The following is a 16,802-nucleotide window of genomic DNA, read 5'->3' as shown; positions in this document are numbered from 1 at the left end:
TTACTTTTCATCCAAAAGCTTCATTAAATCGCTGACGTGACATTTTTTCAGCATCAAAATGTCTATTATACCCTCACTCTTTTTTTTTTTCCCTTTTCTTTTTTTGTTTATCGCTTCTTCTCTTTCACCTCCATAAACCTCAACACAACCACAACCCCCTCCATCTTCAACCCCTTCCGTCTCCCTACAACCTTCCAGTTCTCCTTCAAATCAACAAAAACCCTATGTCAAATTCTTCAGGAAAAAACCCATCTTTAATTGTTTGGAAAAACTCCATCTTTAATTCCGACAAATTGGAGGCAGTTTCTTACTGGGCTTCGCCAGATGATAAGCACTGCCATTTGGTCTCTGCCTGCAAATCTCCGACTCCCCCCTCAAGTCCCCCAAACCCCTCTCCGTCAATTCAGAAGGAGAGAGTGAAGAATTCGATCTCGGAAAACCCTTCAACAACAGCCTACTCACCCTACACTATTGCCGGGTCCGAATCCATGCCACAATCCCCACTGTCGTTGCTCCGCTGCCCAAAACCTTGCTCCCCAAAAACAAGATCAAATTTTGTCCCTCTATCACCCTTCCCAGACCCTCCGTCGCCCTTCCTAGATTCTTCAATTGAGTTCGAATTTAAACTGAAATTGAAGGAAAATTGATAATGGCTGGTGGTGAAGGAGGAAGAGCAATTAGGCAACAATGGCGGGTCAAGGGGAGGAGGCTATAGGTGGAGGAGGTGAGGGTGACGATGTGGTGGCTCAAGGTGGAGATCTTGGAAAACCGAAACGATGTTTGAGGTAATTTTGGTTGCTAAGAACAGAGAGAGAGAGAGAGAGAGAGGACCTTGGTGAAGCGAGGAGTGGAGGAGACACGGCTTGAAGAAGAAGAAGAGGAGGGGAAAAGCTTAGGGTTCGGCAAAGATCGGGAAGAAGAGATAACAATTTTCCGTTGAGGAATGCTAGCTACCTTCCCCACTCATCAACTGCCACATGTATTTTGACAACACCCAAACCTATGATATTAAAGTTTTGAAAAGCCAACATACTTTTTACCAAATTGGCCCCTAATTAAAACAAAATGTATTTTAAATTTTTAATTGTTATTAATTTCAACTCTCTCTCTCTCTCCCCTCGCTCCCCCTGAATGTCTCTTCTACTTTTCCTTCTTATCTCTCTGATGAACGATTTCTTCTTCATTTTTTAGTTTTTTTTTTTCATGAAGTTCAAATTTTAAATTAACCAGTATCAATCTCTATACTAATCTGCTAATTGAATTTAAAATCCACATCGATATTCTACCTTGTTTTTTTGGAGAAAACTCACTTTATGGATTAGACTTTTCTCAAGGAAAAAATAAAAAATAAAAAAATAAAAAAAATTGGAAAACGGCATTTTTCGAGGTTTTGTAGAGATTAGATCATCACTAAGTTAGTCTACTTCCTAAAGAATTCAATTTAAACGACTTTTAATTGTGCCCATATTTCAGAACCCAGTAACTAGACTTTGAGAATGAAAAAAAAAAAACAGAGAGAGAAAGTTGCAACATGAAAACCCAGAAATCCTCATTTTTTACCCTGGTTCATTGTTGTTAAGCCTTTTAGTTTGAATTGGATTGTGGATTTAATATGGATAATAAAGAGAGTTTGATATATTATTTATCAACTATCTTTTCCTCGATCATGTGGAATGATGATTTGTAATTCTGGGTTTGAAATGAACAAAAGAAAACCAAGGGGAAGAGGAAGACTGGATGAAGAGGATGAAATCCTTTAGCACTGTGAGAGACAGATGAGAAAGAAAAACCGAAAAATAGAAAATATATAGAAAGAAATTACAATGTTTTTGCATTAATTAGGGGCAAATTTGGTAAAAGATATGTTGGATTTTCAAAACATCAATGTCATAGATTTGGGCGTTGTCAAAATATATGTGGCAGTTGATGAGTGGGGAAGGTTTGAAGGGAAAAATAACTGGGGAAGGTAGCTAGCATTCCTCAACTCCAAATACACCTACTAAGATCCAATGAATGGCTGATCAAAATATCAAAGAGAATTTCTGACTTAAGTGTGAAGGAGCAAAATAACCCAATGAGCGAGAGTTGAATAATCCTTGCTTTGAAGATCGAAAGCTCAACCGCAAGACCACAATTGTGAACCACAAGTCCACAACAGAAAATACCGATCAAAGACCAACAAATTATCCCCGGATAACATAGCCCTGAATTATTCAAAAGACGAAACAAAGTTAAAATCTCACTTATTCTGCTGATTGGTTGAACGTCGTTGCAGTTGTTTGGCTCGGTAGAGAATTCGTCTCAGCGGTTTACAAAGAAACAAATGGAGGACGACGTGGTTTCGTCCAAACCTGTAATCAACAGAACTCCATGATTCAACTTCCTACCTTCGATTAAAACCTTCCAACCTTCGAAGTAAAGCTACGTTGACTGCGACATAAGAATCTCAAGGTCAACGAAATGATACCTGCTCACCACCACAGGCGACAACAAATGTGACTCATACAGTTAACCCTGGTAAGTCTTTGAATGTTACTGACATTTCTAGGAATAACCCTGGTAAGTCTTTTATACGACAAGGACAACTTATGGGTAGACACATACTTAGCTATTGGGTATTTGGATTTTGCTCTAGGATCATGATATTGTTTAATTTCTTGGAATTCCCTTGTTTAATCTCTGGGGATTAGGGGATACCTAGGTTCAACAGTTAGTTTCTCTAGGAGTAGAAGACTTGACCAAACTCAATATGATTATAAAGAATTATTTCTTGGCAAGAGTTTTGCATGTGAAAGAGACTCCAGAGAAGTATGAAATATACGCTTACAGATGAACTCTACCTTTCATGAAAGAAATAGATTTCTTTCCTTCATGGCAGGCCAGCTATCACCAATTGAAGTTTGCATCCCCCTTCATGGCAGGCCAGCTATCACCAAAAGCAAAATGTACAAGAACAAAAATGTGTGTGTCAGATCATTATTAGAAAATATAAACAGAAACAAACATAATCAAGAAATACAATTAATGGAATACTGATAAGTATAACCCTACCCTAAATCGAAGAAAAAGAAGGAGAGTCCCAAAAAACCCCCAGCCGATCAGTTAAGATTTATTTTCCTCTGAGGACAATATAGGGTGTCTGGAGTCGAGCTTGAGTCTCCTTCATCCTCTCCGCAAAGAGTGATGGTGTATCCTTCTCCAGTTTCTGTTCTCTCTGGAATTTTTTTATGCGCTTTTCTTGCTTCCTTGCCCCAGATTTTTTCCCATGAAAGGTATGACAAAATCTCTTATAAGCTTCCTTCTCTGTCAAGCTTCCCCCAAACTCATCGGTTCTCTCAATTCGAATATCCTCTTCCTGATAATCATGTAACCTTTTAGGTTTAGCTACATGATGATGACTTGTCGTCTCGAGCTTTCTCTTTTTCTTGCCCTCCTCTTCTTCTGTTAGGGTTCTTCGATCTCTGAGCAAATTTAGGGCACCAGATAACCCTTTTCCAATGGCAGCTTCACGTATAGTTCCATCAGCCGGAAATTTTTTCTCATCCTTGATTACCACTCGATTTCCATCTTCATTTAATTCTGATTCATCAGCATCGTCTTTTGCTTCTAATTTCTCAGAATCAGCTTCTTGCTTTAGAAACTGAGGCTTATGGTTGTGAGAATATTCATCATGATGATCAAGCTGGAGGCCGCAGACAAAGGTGTCCATGTATGATATTTCAACCTTGGGGGAAGATGACTCGCCGGAGGGGATTGCGGTGGCGGCATGGAGTGCGATTGACTTTACACCGCTCACGATCTCTTCTTTCTTTTTAAGAATATTGAGTTTCCTTGTTCTCTCCTCATGATAATCAATATCATCAGAAAAGACGAGACCATCATCACAACAATCGTTCTCGTCTAATTGGCTATTGTTCATCCTAGTGCGATACTTGCATGATTTTTGAGACCTTGATTGTGAGCTTTCCATGTCTGTTTCAACAACGCTATCTAAAACCTAAGAGAAGGGACTTGTTTGGGTTTGAAAACGGAGAAAGGGGCTTTAAGTCTTTGAGGTTGCAATTAATTTATTGAGACCAAAGGGTCGGTTGTATATGTAATCTGGAAAGTCCGAAGTAACTGGGAAAGTCCACGTTTCAGTTCCAGTAATCTGGAAAGCTAAAAAGTACGTGGGCTCTAATCTAAGGAAAAGAACTATCCATAGTTTTATCGTGATACAATAGTTTTGTTGGAAAATAACTTGAAGAGTCTGGTGCAAGCCAGTTTTGACATGCATATTCAAATTTCAAACTCTCTTTTATTTTTTAATATTCTCTTATTTGCATACATTCAATAGCATAGTTTCATTTCAACATTATAAAAATCCTGAGTTCGATTCTCACCAGCATTCATAAGAATGAGTGAGTTAAGGTTTTTTTAAAAAAATAAAAAAAATATAACAATAATTAAAAAAATTAAAAAACAGATAGCATAGTTCCGTGAAATAAATGTTCGCCTTTTAAATCAATCCTTCTTTTTTTTTTTTTTTTTTTTTTTTTTTTGAGGAGATCCAACTTGAAGATTGTTAACTCATCTAATTAACTTGTTTGGACCTTGTTAGGGTTGGAACGGGCCGTTACACACTGGATCAAAGCCGAGTTTCATTGGTTGGGCTTTAATTCACCCAGCCCAAATTAAACAGTGATAATTATGCGCAGCATTATGTAGTTACCGTCAAAAAATCAATTAGCCGGAAACTTGTCAATTCCATCATCCCATGCCTCAGTTTTGTTGTGTGAAAGACTATATTATTGTCAATGTGGTTAGTTTTTGTGCTAGTTTAGATCAAATTTGTACAGCCTAGACCAAGAAAGTAACTGATTTCAAAATTTCTTAGAATTATTATTTTTTGAATAAAAATCCTCAGAACTTTATTGAAGGAAGATTAAAACAGACATCCTATATCACTTTGTCTCTCTGCAATTGCAGCTATCGACTGAAACTGAAGCAATGTCAAACTATCTTCCTCAGGAAGTTGTTATAACTTATAACATAGAATCTTTGGTCAAATGCACCTCAGTGTGCAAGTCATGGAGGTCTATGATTAAGAACTCAAGCTTTATTCTTGCCCACCTCAGCCGCACAATCAACTTGAATAACCGCCCTGGCACTCACCTCCTACTACTGCTCAGGGTCTCTACTGCAAGATATAACATTTCTTCCATATGAATGAATTCCATTTGGTATATCAAAGGAAACTAGCTAGGAAAATGTATAATGCATGATTGTTTAATTATGTGGTCGGCATTTGTAATGGGCTGGTATGCCTCGCTGATGATATATACTAGTATGGTTACAACTTCATGATATGGAATCCCTTTATCAGAAAGGTGGTAATGCTTCCCAAGCCTGTTGTTAACTTTAAGACTGTTGATGGGTATGATGCTTCTCATGGGTTCACATTTGATTATATTACCAATGACTGTAAGGTTGTGAGACTTGTGACGGATCAGCATAAGTTCTTTGGGAATCCAATTGACGAAGAATACAAAATGAGAATCGAACTTTTGTGGAGTAATTCTAGGTGTATGGGCTTGAATCTTGGTTTTGAACTTTATCACGTGATTTGCTTTTTTTTTTTTTTTTTTTGAAAGGGGTTTGAAACCTAACCAAGCTGGGAGACTCATCCCCATGCTTGATTTGTTGTATTAAAAATATGCATCGAGGGGGACATAGGGCCTTGACCTCAAGTGCAGTTACAAAAATCCTCATAGAGGACATCCTGAATAAAACAAGAGCCTCCTCTATCCATACATCATAAAGATAATTTGTACTAGCAAGATCAGCTAATCTATTAGCTATACCATTTGCTTCACGGAAGATATAAGAACTCTTAATTGAGTGCAATTTTTATTTCACCGGATTTGAGAGCGTACAATTTTTTTTCTTCTTTCTTTATGTAATCTGGCAATTTAATTGCCTTTGGTTTTCTACTGTTCTAGTTGTACTTGTAAGTTCAAAATGTTCAAAATGGAATTAAACCAGTCCATATTGGTCCTCCTCAACTGATGACAAGAGGATATCTCAATTCCACCTTTAAGTCTTTAACTCTACCTGATTTAATGAACCCAATATCAAAATCAACGTTAACCATAAGGAAAAAAAAAATCAATGTTACTTTGTGTTGTGGCTTGTTGGTTATATAAAATAACTGATACAATGGAAATCACAGTTCACATCTCAATATCTCATTAACATCATGAGTTAGGTCGGGTGGGGAAAAAATTTCGTTTTTACTATAAAAAAAAGAAGAAGAAGTCACTAAAAAGTAAGGTAAGATGCCTCGGACTGTACCTTTGACCCAATCCTAAGCCTAATCCTCTGTGCTTCTTAAAGCTTAGCTCTTCAATTAACTGAAGCCGTAATATATATATATATATATATATATATATATATATATATATATATATATATATATATATAGATATATAACTTTGCTCAGGTGCGGATATCCGCACCGAAGCAAAAATGTACGGATTTGCCATTTTTTTTCACTTTCCGATCATATTTTCATATCTTAACCATTCAATTTTTAGTTCATAATGTATAGATCATCTCTACAAAATTTCAGCCAATTTGATGATCGTTAAGGTATCCAAAACTGCAATTTACACGAATGGACCGAATCTGTCAAACCGGAACCGTTCGTATTTATAATGGTAAATTGCAGTTTTGGATGCCTTAACGATCACCAAATTGGCTGAAATTTTGCAGAGATGATCTATACATTAGGACCTAAACATTGAACGGCTAAGATGTGAAAATATGATCGGAAAGTGGAGAAAAACTGGAAATCCGCACCGAAGCAAAAAGTGCGGACGTCCGCACTCAAGAAGGGCTGTATATATATGTGTGTGTGTGTGTATATATATATATATATTTTATATATATATATTTTATATATATATATATATATTTTATTTTCCCAAATAAATGCAAGACCCATTGATATTAACTCCTCTACGACTATGATGTTTTTGTTCTTTGAGAAGCTGCTCTTCATCACTCGTACAAAACATAGTGATAACACTGCGAGTGAGTAACATGTTTGTTTTTTGTAAAATCTGTGAAGGTCATAACGTAGTGACAAGCAATTCCCAAACTAGCTATGATACAGGTAATGAATATGTTCAAGCCGATCTCGGAAATCTGCTAAAAAATTGAAGTAGCAACGCATTTTATTGTTACTCACTTACTCATCTCATCTGCTTTAACCAACAAGGCCATAAAAGCACACCTAACCACAAATATATGGACTTATGGGATACATTGCTTGTGTATATGTTAAGATCATTCTAGTCTTAAAACATCGATCTAAACTTCAGTCTATCTAAGTTTGTTGAAGATGATATAATTTGTCATTGTATATGTTTTGTTGTCAATTATAATCACTATGAAAATGAGTAATAAGTGCATACAATGGTTAGTAAATAATTGATTGAAAAAAAGAAAAAGGGTACAACCTTTCGCACAACTACTAGAGAAGCTTAGATAATCCGTTCTGTAATACAGTAAGGAACAATCAAAGGTAACAGTTGCTGCAGCTTTGCATAGAATATTATCCATTGACAAGGCGATGAACTACACCATCTAAGAGTTAACAACGTTAAGAAACACTCATAATACGTTGAGGAGGGGCCACCTCAGAGCTAGCTCGATCATCTTTATTAAAACAATTAGGTTTAACACTTAGCTCATTTGAAAATGATGAATACGTTACAAATCATTCGTTTGGGTTGCCATCAACACAAAGCCATTGACCCTCAAAGGGGTCACAGTTGCTATTAGGGTTGATGGAAAGGAAGAACTCTAGACTGCTTAATCCGAACTTTTCAACAACACTCTCGCAGGAATCACCGAACTCTGCACCATGGACGGTATTGCAATCAGCGTCGAAACCATCTACTCCAACTGCAGGCACACTTCTATGTTAATGATCAACGAAATTAATGTCCAAAAACAAATATTTGTAAAATTATCTAGGATGAAAATGGAGAAATCTAAGTACCTCCAAGTTGTTTACACTCGGATATAGAAATCATCAGAGAAACCACCAGAATCAAGTTAAGAGCTATTGCCATTTTGTTGCTCGACTTGGCCATGTTCTTGTTTCTCTAAGTATAGAAGCGAAGGCTCTGTTTTCTTTGGAACTTTGGTTATAAGGGTAAAGCTATGATATGTTAACATTTCTCATACATCAACTATATTTACTACTTTGAGGACTCGTGTTACCACTTTAAGGACTAATATTACTATTTTGAGGACTCATACGGTAAACTAAGAAAATTTACCACTTTAAGGACTCATGTGGTAACTAAGAAAATTTACCAATTTAATGACTCATGTTATCACTTTGAGGACTAATATTACTATTTTCAGGACTCATATATTCTACAATGTGTTAATATATGACATGCATACAATTGCATTAAAAGTGGTAAAATGAGTCCTCAAAATAGTAATATTAGTCCTCAATGTGATAACATGAGTCCTTAAATTGGTAAATTTTCTTAATTACCACATGAGTCCTTAAAGTGGTAAATTTTCTTAGTTTACCGTATGAGTCCTCAAAAGAGTAATATTAGTCCTCAAAGTGGTAACACGAGTCCTCAAAGTGGTAACAATAGTTGATGTATGAGAAATATTAACATACCATAGCTTTACTATACATATATATATATAGCTAACAACACTAGCTAAATTTGATTCTTTGAATCAAGAAGCAGACTAATTGTGTATTTGTTACTGCATTTGATTCCCACGGTAAGTTTAATCGCATTGGATTGCTCGATCACTGCAGGCCTTGGTAGGTCTAGCTAATTACTTGGTCTCTGATGGTGAATGTTTACTTGCCAATCATACAGAACTGCCTATCACTATTATTTTACCGAGGGATTAACTTTGCCTTCTAAGTAATTAGGATACAAATTGGATACTGTATAAACAAATTAAGAGAAAATAATTATGAGGCAAGATACAATTAACTACTTAGTCTACTACTTTGACTGTAATCTCAATTTTTAATTTTTTTATTAATAAGAGAGTGGTTAGACAGGCAAGGTATTATAACTTCGAGGAAATTCAGCTAGAATTAGGCTGTCATGTTGGAACCCCTCCAGTAGTCCGGTGTAATATTTTTCTTTTGCCACTTTTGGCCTAGCTAGCCCTTGAAAGTCATCAAATGATTTGGTGTCACTCATGCTTAATGTACACTTCACAGCATCCTTTTCAGTTTATCATCATACAATAGAATTTTCGCATACAATATTATATATTCTACTAATTAATGCAATACAACACAGCCATTTTTTTTCTCCTCCCTTTTGTATAGAGGCCTTAAGCTAACTAGTTTGAGACAATCTCTGTTCTTTGGTATGTACGTATCTCAAATGGAGAGGAACATGTGGATCATGAAAAATAGTTATGTAGTGTTTGCATATGAGAAGAATTCAAAGTGATTGCATTCAAAGAATATGATGACTCTAAAATGCTAAACCCTTCACAAATTTATATCTGCTCCATGAAAATGAAAAGCTTTTTCATGTCTCCGTTAAAGGTACGTATTTAGTTTTGTATTTTTGCACAAACTTAAACGTCACACATCTTTTATATAATTGGATCATCATATTTGGTTGTTCACATGTGTAATCTTTGAGTGATCGATGCGGCTATTGCCATCTATGATCTCTATTATAATGACACAGGATTTTAGGTAAAAAACAAAATTTAGTCTGCAGGCAAAGATACAGAGGCGGCTAAGCCTGCTCAAATCGCAACAATCCGATACCCATAACCTGATTCCACAAAGATTGATTAGACAAATTTACTTTTGAAAAGCCGGCCGGCCGGTAACAACCGAGGCGGCACATACACTATAAATATGATTTTACTTCTCCACTGTCGTTCAAACCATCGATCAATCACTCACAGAGTAAACTTGTTACAGAAAACTTTGCAGTTAATTAGTTACGTGCATATAAAGCAACAATGGCTTTGACTGTCTCCAACAACAAGATGAACATGTTCCTCAATGTGGCTCTTGTGCTCTGTCTTTTCCTCATCATCTCCTCCGTTGAGAGCAGAAAACTCATCAGCGGTAAGCAATTATCTATAGATAAGGCTAAAGTTTTATCTTATTATCGATCGCTGATCGATAATCAAAATCTGGTTGTGCTGATCGAGCTAGCTTGTTTTAATTTTTATGGTGTAGGTGGGAATGGCAAGCCAGAGTGTGACTCTGTTTATGGGATAAAACCTACAAATCAGTGCAGTGGTATCATGCAGGCGTTCGGTCTGAGCGCTGATGAGTTCTTCGCAATCAACCCTAACCTGAATTGCAATGCTATCTTTGTGGGTCAATGGATTTGTATTAGTGGGTCTGCATAAGTTAAGTTGCAGCGCTGCTGAAAAATTGGATGACTTCGACATATCGATCTAACCAAATTAAGAAAATAAATATGCATGAATAAAGAGAACAAATAACTGGCATTAGTTTTCTTAATTTAATCCCCCATTGCTTTTTGTTGTCTGCTTCTTTTCATTGTTCTTGGTTTAATGTTATATTGAGTACGAAGTAGTATGATTAAATGAGTAATTGACTCTCAGCTCTCTCTCGCTCTCTCTACTTGAACTCTAACTCAATTAAGGTGATCATATATAAACCAATAACTTAAGGATCAAGTAATGAGAGGTTTCTGATGGGTTCTATTCCAGTAACAACATATAGATAGATTATTTGATTTAAGTTGTATGGGGACTTGATTAAACACTAAATTAATTTTTGAATAATGCTAGGTGAACCACATGCATCTCATTTGATCAGTTGATGCGGCAGTCACATCATTTAAATTCTATGATATGTTAAACTTTCTGCTACATCAGCCATTATATAAGATGAGATGCATGTAGTAATTAAAAAGGCAGTTCACCTATTATTACTCTTAATTTTTTAACTTGTACGATAAACAACACTTTGGGGCTAAAATATAAAGAGAACCAGAGAGTTACCTTCTAAAGGAGGGACTCAGTGTTGACATCTCCACCTAAAACAAGCTCCCTGCACATTATACAACCCAAGTCCAAGGGCATTTTCAATACATTACCTTATTTGACTTCTTTAGACAGCATTTCGGGGAACATGCTCCCTACTAGCTCCTAACATATGAATACGCTTGAACCTTCTAAATATGAGGAGAGAAAAAGTGAACTTTAGTGATTCATGGACTTTTCAAATATGACCCTAACTTGGGTATAGAATAGTATAAAACAAACTACGCTGTTTAACACTGTTTTGAGCACTGAGTAGTCTATACTAATAAAAAATAATTTGTCATGTAGGCAATCTATTCTACTTAATTTCAAACATTAAGCACGCAATTGTGGTAGGCTAGAATCAAATACTTCTACAAAAGCTCATAAAAGAGCTCCTACTAAGCATAGACAAAATACACATCACTAAATAAAACATGCATAGACCGGGCCGATGCCCACTAGAAAATATGGGTACTCACTGGAAAAAACCCTAGCTAAAACAAAAGCAACCCCAAAAAGGAAGAGACCTAGCCCCGAAGCCCAATAGGACTGGCCCAACCTAGGCCCAATCTTCACCTCCTCCGCACAATAGTCGCACGTACAGCGCCGCCAATTTAGGACGCCACAGAGTGACTCTTACCGCATTTATTAAATTACAATTATTTTATGTTTATGATTTGTTTGTCAATAAATTTGTCATAATTATAAATTTTTCAATATTAGCTATAAAAGAGAATAATAGATTGTGATTTCACAACTTAACTTTTAACCATAGTTAGTAATATTCGGGACAGTAATTAAATGTTAAAAATACATACGTCAATAACTCGGTAACTTTTAGTGAAAAATAATTTGAAAATTAGGCCATAAAATACGGAAACGGCAATTTTTTCGATACATACGTGTTTAAAACGAAATGTAATGAAAAATATGTATGTAAAACATGGATTGATATTTGTCATTTATAGAACTTATATGTAGTTAATATGACTTCTAAAACATAAATTTTGAAGAAAAAATCAAGGTGAATCATAGCTTTTTTCAAATATTACTATTTGGATAGACAAAACTTCAAAACATCTAAATTATTTAATAAATAAAAAGTGTAAATAATAACTTTTTAAATATTTGTGACTATTAATTGTATAATCTTTTAATTATAAAATTTTAAAACTGACTTTTTTTATTAGAAAAATAAAATAAATTTTTTTTTGATAATTGAATTTTTTTATTGAAAAATTCACTAATTCAGGAGGTGCCTCTGAACTACCTTGAACAAATAGAAAAAGAAATAAAAGCAAACCATACAAAATCACTACCAAAGCTAATGTCTAATCACTTAGTCTTATCCTTTTTTTTTTTTTTGAAAAAGGGTTTAGAACCCAACCTAACTGGGAGACTCACCGCCACGCCCAGAATTATTATTAATAATAGATGGATAATTGTACAGGGAGGGGGACATATTACCTAAACCTCGAGTACTAGTACATGCATCCTCATAGAGAACAACCTGGATAATCACAAGTGTCTCATCTAACTAATAATCATTTAAGTAATCAACACTAGCAAGATGTGTCAATCCATATGTCACACCATTTGCATCACGTCTAAAAAGGAAATGAAGCTTACTTGCGTTCAATTCCTTCTTATTCTTATATCACTAAGTAAAGCATTTAATGGTACGAGAGCAATTTTCTTTTTGTTCTGTCAAAAAAATTCTTAAAGTCAATTGCAAGAAATCCCAAGGGTCAAGACTGAAGACCAATAATGGGGAGGCCCAATAGTTATGCATCGTGGTAGGTTCCAACGTTCATCACTTTTCTCAGTTTGACTCTTAGTCTTCGCTACCTCACTGCCTCGTCGATTCTTAAATCTCTTCATCATTAAGCTTTCAGTAAAAATAAAACATAAAACCCACTTCCTTTAACCCAAAAAAGAAAAGCCAAACTGCTTCTTGATCTTGTAAAACCTGTTTGAAACAGAACACACATTGCACTGATGGGTTGGCTAGTTTTTCTTAAGCTCTCAGCAAAGTTTTTCACTGTTCTTTCCTGGTATGCCTTTTTTTCCTCGTCTTTTGTTGCATAGTTTAATTTTCAGTCTGTAATTCTTGAAATGCAGAGACTTTTTGGGTAATTGCATTCTATGAATATGGTAATTTTTTTACTTTTTTAACTTAGCACGCACATAGTGATTGATGAAAGGTTTGAAATTTCAGTGAAAAGATCCTGACTTTGCTTGTTTCGTGTTTTGCTCTTGATGTGCAGGCCTTCGTTTAGTTTGGTTTATGCCCTGTAAGTAACTTTTTCTATTTTTCAGTTTTTTTTTTTTGAAATGTTGATTCATGATTACTATGGAATTGAGGGGAGTTTTATTTCTGGTTTCAATCAGGTATGCTTCCATTCAGGCCGTTCAGAGTGACTCTCACTCCAGAAATCAGCGATGTCTTGCTTACTGGGTTTTGTTTGCTTTATACAAAATCTCAGAGTCAACGCTTGCAAAGCTTTTCTATTGGTAATTTTGGGTTCTTCGATTTTTGTGTGTTTTATAGATAAATAAAGAATTCATCATGTTTCGTTTTTTTTTTTTTTTTTTGAGGAGAATTCATCATGTTTCGTTTTATATTCACTTTACTAATGCTATTGGGCTTCTCAAAAAAAAAAAAAATTGTTATTGGGGCAGCTTGCTCTAATTTTGATAAATGCACTAGAGCGGTCAATTTTGTGTATTTATCTGGAAAAGAAAGATTTTATGAAGTTATGTTTGTTTTCGACAACACACTTGATCCCCAAACGAGGCATTGTACTTTCATTGTTGAATGTATGCAAATTCAAATCATGCTTTGCAGTATTTGATGATGCTTATTGTTCTTAAAAAAAGGATTTTACTTGTTTGCAGTAATCTGGGGTTTCATGTTCTGCTTTCTTTGTCAGCCCATTTGGATTTTACTTGGGAACAGGCTTTGACCTCTAGTGTATTACCATGATTTACGTGGAAACCACACAACTTGGTTTTAGATTATACATGGGTTTCACCAAAATCTCACGCGTGAACTTAATTGATATCTGTCCATGTATGCTGGTTCATATGTGTTATGTGTTTACTCTGCAGATCTCAATTTCAATTGTGCTATATGTTTCTATTAAGCATAAAACCATTTAATTTTTTTCATTGTTTTCAATGACAGGCTTCCACTCTGGCCTTATACAAAGGGTGTCATTACGGTCCTTCTGGTGTTACCCTACTTCCATGGTGCTTCTTATCTGTATGAGCATTTTATCAGGTCCTATATTTCTGAGTATTCATTTATCTGGAAATGGAACTTCTTGTCCATACCAAGGGTAAAAGGTATATTTTCGAGGCGGGACAGCTACCCTGATGTGGTTGATAAAAGTGTTATCAGCATGGAACCACAAGAATTAGCAAAACCTGTCATATTTCAGGTAAGCTTGCAACCTTATGTTGGGACATTGAGAACTTGATGATTCTTGCACACCAATCCTCTGAATACTTTTATTTTTCATATTAACTTGTTTCTCTATGCATACCCCAAGAATCCTTCTGGTCAACTGTTTTGACTTCTTAATTGGCTGCATTGTACCTCTGTGTATAACTGTATATACCCATTAGCACAATTTACTAGTTGAATGACCTTACTTGTTGTATTGACTTGTACCTGAAAATTTGTCTACATTTAGTGCAACATCGACTTGAGCAAAACAAATCGAACATACTTATACCTGTGAACCATGTTTTGCATTATCTCAGGCGTGTAGTTTAGAAAATATAAATTGCAAAGGCGTCATGGAAAAAAGGTCTCCCTCTTTTTTGACCAGTCTTACTGAAAAAGAAACGGACAAAATACTAGCCGAGTACTATTCTTATTGCAGATACATCATTTCTCATGACTCAAGTCATCAAGGTTTCTAATGAGGACTTTCATTGTTATTTGCAGGGAATACCGGCGTCCAGTTCTGAAGCAATAGCAAGGGAGAGCGCTTTGCCAAGTAGTCCAAAGAAAATTCAGAGGGAGTGGAGCTGTGCTCTTTGTCTAATTAACGCTAGCAGTGAAAATTGTTTGAAGGAGCACATCCAAGGTAAGAAACATGTCTTGCAAGTAGAAGCACTACGAGTAAGACAGGTCCCCGTTGGTGGATACAAATCTTCCCTGAAGCTGAAGAGAACAAATGGAAGGGTTTTACTTGATAACTTGAATCAAATTGCTAGAGCCAACTTGGAAAAATGGGGTGGCATTCTAAGACCAATTAGATTGTGCAGATGGAAAAAGCCAGAGGTTGGATGGACAAAATTAAATACTGATGGATCTGTAGTATCAGGAAATGCTGGTTTTGGGGGTCTACTTCGTAATTATAAGGGTGAACCAATATGTGCCTTTGTCTCTAAAGCTCTAGGGGATGATATTTTCTCGGTTGAATTATGGGCTATATGGAGAGGCCTTGTTCTTGCCTCGGGGCTTGGGATTAAAGTAATATGGGTTGAGTCTGATTCATTGAGCGTTGTGAAGACAATTAATCGAGATCAGCCTTACAGTATGAAGGCTGGTAGCTGTTTGAAGCATATCTGGGACCTTCTAAAGAAATTTGACAAGCACTGTGTATCTCATTCATGGCGTGAAACTAACAGGGCTGCTGATCATCTTTCAAAAATGGTTCTTTCTGTGAGTGACGTCGTTTTTTGGCCAGGTGATTTTCCTGATAGCCTTAATAAAATTATCAAGGAGGATGCTGAAGGCAGGATATACTGTAGAAGTTGACTCCTAATTTCAAGTTGCCTATGGTTACCACATTCGAACAGACACCAGAAAAGAAAAAAAGAAAAAATCAAGGGAACATGCACATTGGTATTGCTTGGATTAAGTGAGAACAGAACTAGGGTTACGATCCTTGATATCATGATCCAGGAGAAATGAGGTAGGAGTGTTTCCTATGGTTTGTAATGTAATCCACCCTATGCTGGCAGTAATGAAGGTGGTGTGGAAGTCATAAAAATTGACAACCTCAGACCTAACTTTTCCTGGTGATATGAGGTAATGTTAATTTTGCTAACGGAATTTTGTAAATTATAACTACCATCTAAATAGTAGAAAGTGAATCTGTTGTGCAATAGTTTAGTGGTATACTTAGCCGTTGATTATGTATCATATCCTGTACGTTATCTAGGAACATACTTGTATGAGCGAAGCTGAGTTCGTTTCTCAAAATGAATTTCTGCTACCCTGACGGAATATAACACATGATTTGGTCATTGTCTATTTATATGAAGTTTCATGCTTACTAATCTCTCTCCATAACCACAAAAAAAGGACAAAAGTAAGAAAAAAAACCAAATTAGCTCACATATTCTAAGATGGTTAGGCATGTATCATCTATGAATTTGTGATGCTAGTTTCATGATCACACTGGATGTATTTCTGCTTGTGTAAACTTTTCTTTACCAGGTTTTGTTCTGATTCAGAATGCCGTAGCCAACAGATGCTGCATCACTTATGTAAACAAGTAGGCTTAATTGAATTTCTGTATGCTCAATACTCTAAAAGAAAAGGTACTATGATTGTTTGGATGGGTGGTTGAATTCCAGAGGGACTTGATTACTTGTTTGTCCTGATTGATTCAGTTGCCTTAATTAATTGAATTGGAGTCCTTCAAAGCTGAAGGCATTTTGTGGTTTGGTCGTTTGGATGGGGTTCCTTAGTTGGTATGCCTCTTGGTTTG

General features: G+C 35.9%; 2 protein-coding genes across 2 annotated transcripts; one reads left to right on the top strand and one right to left on the bottom strand.

Moving 5' to 3' along the window:
• Nucleotides 1–3,109: 3,109 nt before the first annotated feature.
• Nucleotides 3,110–3,970, bottom strand: LOC112175560 (SART-1 family protein DOT2). Its single transcript, XM_024313244.2, has one exon. The coding sequence runs from the start codon at nt 3,968–3,970 to the stop codon at nt 3,110–3,112; it is 861 nt and encodes a 286-aa protein (XP_024169012.1).
• An 8,923-nt stretch (nt 3,971–12,893) lies between these two features.
• Nucleotides 12,894–16,351, top strand: LOC112179390. The gene is made up of 5 exons (XM_024317787.2): nt 12,894–13,124; nt 13,338–13,364; nt 13,462–13,584; nt 14,258–14,513; nt 15,026–16,351. Exons 1-5 carry the CDS (start codon nt 13,069–13,071, stop codon nt 15,842–15,844), a joined length of 1,281 nt encoding a protein of 426 aa, XP_024173555.1. The 5' UTR covers nt 12,894–13,068; the 3' UTR covers nt 15,845–16,351.
• The last annotated feature ends 451 nt before the right edge of the window (nt 16,352–16,802 follow it).

Source organism: Rosa chinensis, chromosome 7, assembly GCF_002994745.2.
Source record: "Rosa chinensis cultivar Old Blush chromosome 7, RchiOBHm-V2, whole genome shotgun sequence".
In the NCBI taxonomy this organism is placed as follows: Eukaryota; Viridiplantae; Streptophyta; class Magnoliopsida; order Rosales; family Rosaceae; genus Rosa; species Rosa chinensis.
Note: the sequence above shows the minus strand (reverse complement) of the source record. Positions and strands in the feature narration are given on the sequence as shown.